Source organism: Silene latifolia, chromosome X, assembly GCF_048544455.1.
Source record: "Silene latifolia isolate original U9 population chromosome X, ASM4854445v1, whole genome shotgun sequence".
NCBI lineage: Eukaryota > Viridiplantae > Streptophyta > Magnoliopsida > Caryophyllales > Caryophyllaceae > Silene > Silene latifolia.
In genome coordinates, this window is record NC_133537.1 from 339,331,822 (window position 1) to 339,338,067 (window position 6,246).

General features: G+C 49.4%; 1 protein-coding gene across 1 annotated transcript; it reads right to left on the reverse strand.

Annotated features, from left to right (window-relative positions):
- On the reverse strand, nt 1-546 carry LOC141621022 (uncharacterized). Its single transcript, XM_074437746.1, has one exon. It carries the CDS (start codon nt 544-546, stop codon nt 1-3), a length of 546 nt encoding a protein of 181 aa, XP_074293847.1.
- Nucleotides 547-6,246: the final 5,700 nt, after the last annotated feature.

Consider the following 6,246-nt stretch of genomic DNA (forward strand, 5'->3'; position numbering starts at 1 on the left):
CTAATGAAGCGGCTGCTCCACATGTGCACTTCGAAACTCGGTTATAGTGAGCAAGCTCGTCCCATTCAAACGAGTGTAGTATTCGACGACGGACTCTCGCCCTTGTTTACACTCGTTTAATTCGCCTTTTAATTGGTGAATTCTTGGAGCATTTCCGGCTGAGTAGCGATCCTTCAATTCTGCCCATATTTCCGCTATAGGTGCTATGAACGCAATACTTGCGTGCAATTTCGGATCTATAACATTCCGTAGCCATGCTTTCAACATGGTGTTGCATTGTCTCCAAGCCACCGACTCGAGGTTGTCTTCTCCTTCATCACCACTCGGTTTTTTGAAAGTTCCCTCTACTATGTCCAATTTATTCTTGGCATCAAGACCGTTTCTGACGGCGTCTGACCACAATTCGTAGTTTTCTCCATTAAATACAATTTGTGTAAGTGAGAGACTCGGACTATCCGATGGATGAAGATATAATGGTGAACTCATGGGAATGTTTTTCATATTTTTGTTTTTATTATTGTCAGATTTCTCACCGTTTCCAGTCATTTAGAAATTTGGATCGAAAACTGCTCGAGATACCATGTGAAATTATGAAACAGAGAGTTTTGTGTTGAGTGAAAAGCTCAATGATCTTATTAATTCATATTTACGTATATATACAACCTAAGACAATCTTCTAGTCCAAGCAAAATCCTATAAGAAAGGTAACAGCATAACAAAATAATCTTCTCAAATATTTACATTCCTTCAATTACGTATATACCATATTATCGAATATTCTAAGAATATCGATAATATTCTTTCAATAACTAAGATAATTCATTATCAGGCCGTCCATCAAATTCAGTGAATATTAGGCGACATGTCAGTTCGGGTTATGAGAAATAAGATTATTATTGGTTTAACAACGAGTCAGGTCGGTCTCAATTCACCAAATTTTGGGTTTTATCTAGTCGGGTCAACTTTTGTTAGCTTTGGAAAACAAGTGTTCGTTCAGATAATTTTAGTTACGAAGTATTACCTTCTCGATGGTTATGTCCCACGTCCATTGTTTGCCGTGAATTTGAGAATATTTCGTAGGAATATAGCCTACAGGAACTTTCGTATCAACTTGTACGAAACCTGGACATTGTGTGTTGATGCATCCTTTTCCACCTGCCTATATGACAATGATTTTTAAAAGTAATTAATTATCAAAAAACTATTTTTAAGGATACTGTTCCGGGTGTAATTCCAGAGCAAGTATCGTTACCACCCGTGGCTTGTAGAATAATGTCTCGGGTTGAACCCTTCTCGCTTCTATCGTCCCTCTCGGCCTCTCCTGCAACAATGAACAAACTGAGGGCTTGGCTTTGTGCCAAGCGTACTCACTCCGACGCTCAAGTCAGTAAACTTAAAGGATTAAGCTGTGTTACTTGGCTAGATATATTGTAGAGAGATAAGGGAGATATTACCAGATGAATAGTGTATTTAGGTTAAGTTGTGGGATCCTCTCCTCAAAGAAGGTTGAGGAGTATTTATAGGCTTTCACCTTTTGTCACGTAGTGGCCAAGTGGCCAAGTGGCTATCAGGTGGAAAGACCGTTCTACCCTCGGCCGATGGACCTATGGCAGGCCGGCCGAGGGTCTTGGATGTGAGTACGCAGGTATGTGTCCCGGCTGGCTGGTTGTCAGGCCGAGACCCCAGGTGACAGGCCGATGGGTTGCATCGGCTAGACTGTCTAAGTCGTTGACTTGTTGTGGATATCTTTGACCTTGCTCAATATGTTGACTTGGTCAGCGGTGCAGAATATGCCCCATCAATTTGCCCCCAGCGTAGTCTATGCCGTGGTATGGGCTCCGATGTACTTTTGAGCGTATATTCTGCGCAAGTAATTTTTCACAAATTTTCTGTATCGGCTTCTTCTTGTGCATCGGCGTGGCTCTTGTTAGGCCGTATCGTACACCATATCCCCCCTCCACATGGATGCGTAAAGGGTATCCGATGTGGAAAAGGACATGACGCTGGCCGAGACCAGGGCTGAGAGTGTCGTTGATTTTGATTGCCCCCGGCCGGTGCTTCCTAGCTTGGTTGATCGGGTGGCCGGCGGAGACTAGATACCTAGGAATTTGTTGAGGGAGATGAACAGTCGAGGAGATGTGAATGGGCGTGTTGAAGACGCTTGGTCACTGTTGCATTGACTGACGTTTAACTGTTGCAACGATTGACATCCCGCGGTTGCATGTCTGACACGTGTATGTTCGCTGATTGGTTGACGCTTCATGGGCTGTGCCCTGATTGGTCTTTCTTCATGGGCTTTTCTCTATAAATAGGGCAGTTATTCCGTGATTTTGGCCTCCATTTTATTTTCGAAAATTTTCTCCAAAATCTTTCTCTCTCCAAACTTTCAAGGGTTGTCTTCGTCTTCTTAATCTTCGGAGTATTTGATCCGGCGAGTGTTTTTCTTTAAGGTAAACAAGCAAACTTTTTATTTTTCTTGCTAGTAATTTGTTGTGAATCATGTCTTCGATGCCGGTGATTGGTATCTGCGCGCCGGGGTTCCCGTCGCGTCTTGATGAGGAGGAGGGACTGGAGGCCATCCCGCTAAGGTTTGGGGGCCCTAGGTCTCCTTCTCCCGTAGCTGATCTGCCCCTCCTGGAGGAGTTGGAGGATGAGGATGATGCTGATGATGATGAGGGGGCTCCCGGTGATGGTGGGAGGATTACTACTCCGGATCGTGGTGAGGGGGGAGGATGACTATTCCGGATCATGGTGAGGCCTGCACGACTGGCCTCGACCGTGTCTGGACAAATAAATTCGCAAGCAGCTCCAGAGAAACTCTTTTCGGAGATCACTTCTTCCTTGGTGAGGGGTATAAAATTGTTTTCCCGGGAGGGTCAGCGGTCTCTTTGTCCTCCCTGGGTCATATCGGCGTGTACATCCGGCATTTGGAGTACGGGCTCCGGTTTCCTTTGAACGAACACGTCATGGCCATCATCAAAGCTATGAATCTTGCCGTGGCCCAACTGCATCCGTTGGCCATGAGGACGATAATCGGCTTTGTGTGGCTCTGTCTCTTTAAAGGGGAGGTCCCTACGGTCAACCTATTCCGCCGACTTCATAGTCTTCGGCCGTCATTCGCCCGAAAGGTGGGGTGGTACAGCGTGCATACGGAGCCAGGATATGTCTCCGTAAACAAGCTTACTTCCTGCAAAGACTGGCAAGAGCGATGGGTGTACGTCCAAGTGCCGGAGGACTACCCGTTGCCTCGGTCTTTTTGAGCCCCGTTTACTTACGGTGTGAGACCCGGAAGAGTATGAGAAACACGTCTCCGGGGTAGCAAGGTTAAGATGGACGCTTCTTTTGTCCCCTTATCTGCGGATGAGAAGCGGGCAATGCGCTTTTTGATCCGAGGAGGGATGGCGCCCCCGACTCAGATTATTCTTCAGACGAGCCGCTATGCCGCGTCGGCCTCATACCGCCCTCACCGTGGTGAGTAGGGTCGGTGTGAGGCCCACCTTTGCTTGTTATGTTCCTGTTTGGAGCTTTCTTACTTCTTTCATGTAACTCTTGTTTGATTCCTTGCAGATCGGTTTGGTCGGGATCTGTCAGAGAAAGACTTGGAGAGGCTGGGGCTTGATAAGGACGGGAAGGTTCTCATCCGTCATCCTACGGCTGGATACACTGATCGCCGACTGTCTCCTAACGAACTCATGGACAAACAGACGAGGGCGTTGGATCAGGAGACGGCTCAAGCACGGGTTCTTGGTGGCGTGCCGAAGAGAACAAAGAAGGCGGCGTCCAAGTCGGCGGCTGTATCAATGGCAACTCCCTCTTCGACCCCAGTGGTCGAAAAGGGTCATGTGGAGGTGATCAACATTACTGAGGGGGAGGTGACCGTTGCTAAGGTCCCTTCTCCGAAGAAGAGGAAAGACCCACCGTCTGCTTCCACCGTTGCCGGGGAGGAGCCTGCTTCCACCAGCCCTCCAACTAAGAGGGTTCGAACTGGTACGGATTTAACTTGTGATTCGGATTTAGCCGGCTCGTTGGACATTCCTGACGACAGGCTTTCTGACGTGTCAATGCAAGGTGACATGGATGCTCTGTGTAATTTTTTTGTAGTTCCATCGTCGGCAGCCGCCGTCCTCACTGAACGGCAAGTAGAGAAGCAGCCTGAGAAGGCGATTGAGAAGGCGGGTGACAAAAACGCCATTGTGGACTCCTCACCCCAGAAGGTTACTCCCACCGAGCTCGTGGCGGAGGGTGAGAAAATATACAAGAGGTTGGGGAGATGAAGCCGTCTAGCCGCCTCCCTCATCATGGAGCAAGAAAAGGCCACGGCCCAATCTGGGCCGCTGATTGCAAAGCTCAAGCTTGATCTCTCTGCTGCGAGGGGGGAAGCCGGGAAGGCTAAGCTGGATCTTCATGCTGCCGAGAAGCGTGCGGAGGAAGCTGAGAAGCTGCTGAGGGCCGAGAGGGCCAAAGTTGAGGATGCTGATGGCGCCACGGCCAAGATGATGGAGGAGCGGGACAGGTATAAAGGTGCCTACGACGCTGTGGTTGCCAAAAGGGACGAGTGGGAGGATCGGTTCCAGAAGCAGGCGGAGGTGCTCAGGGACATGCAGGCTATCCTTGCTCAAAAAGAGAAGGATATTGAAATGCTTCAAGATGATATGCTCCCTAAAATGTGCGTCCAGTTCCGGGACCAGGCCGAGGGGGCGGCCAGGGAGGCAATCAGAAGGGCTGTCCCCGACGGTTCCTTCCCGTGGGAAAAATTTGACCAGCTCCTGGATGAGATGGCCGATGCTGCAGAAGCAGCGGCTGCAGTGAAGGCGGATGCAGCGAAGGCGGCTCAGATAGCTGAGGCCAAGGAGTTGCTTGGAGATGGTCAGCCTTCCTCAAAGCCGGCCACCGAAGATGCTGTTGCTACTGATGGAGGGCAACGACAGGCATAGGGAGACGGGCGGTCGTCACCAGACTCACCCGGCGTCTCGGATAGCTTCAGCTGTTCGGGGGCCAATTATTGAGCCTTCTCTCCCTGCCATCCTTTTGGCGCTTCAAATCCCAAGTCTGTAATCTTTTGCTTTTTTGTTTCTTCGCTTTTTGTAAAGCTTTGGTAGGTAGAGTTTAGGCTACCCTCATGGGGACGGCCGTCGTTTGTACTCTCCTTGCAATCATCTTTAATAAAGTTATCTTGTCGGCCTTTGGCTTGGCCGGGGCTTCGATCACAGCTCCTCGTTTGTCTTTTCGCGTTACTAATTGAGTGCGTTCGTTTTTACACTCGACATGACCGAGGCAGTTTGAATGCATGTCTCAACTGTGTTCAACGTCTTTAGCGTTCGTAACTGTGTAGGCATATTGACCGCTAGATTGGCGTCTCAATTGCGCTGAGTATACGTTTCTCTTTTAGCGTATCGGCCGTCGTGTTCCCCGTCGCTCTCGGCTTTGACCGAGGTAATCGGGGTTGCGGCTTCGATAGCGTTCGTAACTGTGTAGGCATATTGACCGCTAGATTGGCGTCTCAATTGCGCTGAGTATACGTTTCTCTTTTAGCGTATCGGCCGTCGTGTTCCCCGTCGCTCTCGGCTTTGACCGAGGTAATCGGGGTTGCGGCTTCGATAGCGTTCGTAACTGTGTAGGCATATTGACCGCTAGATTGGCGTCTCAATTGCGCTGAGTATACGTTTCTCTTTTAGCGTATCGGCCGTCGTGTTCCCCGTCGCTCTCGGCTTTGACCGAGGTAATCGGGGTTGCGGCTTCGATAACGATTCTTCCCTTCGAGTTTCCGTCTGGTGGCAAATTGTGGAGGGGACAGACACTTTGATGGAGAACTTGGGCGATTCATTTGTATGTTATGATCGTGCGTTGGGGTGTCCACAATGGGTTTGGACACCTCCGCCGCTATACAAAGTATTTTCTCAAGTTATCGGTGTTCCAATGGCTCATCAAAGGCACACCTCCCATGTCCTGTCGGCCCGGTATGTACCCGCCTCATCTCCTCGACCACTTTGTAGGGACCCTCCCGGTTGGCCGTCGTTTGCCATGAATATTTCCTTTGTTGGTGGCGGCCGACTTCCTTAGGACTAGGTCTCCTATTGTTAAGTCCCTTTTGTGGACTCTTTTGATTTGTAGGCTCTCTTCATCCGGTTCTGATATACGGCCAAGTTGAGGCGTGCCGTGTCTCGGCTTTCTTCGACCAGGTCTAGGGAAGCTCTTAGGCCCTCCTCGTTTTCAACTGGGTCAAAAGTGGCCGTTCTGAATGTCGGC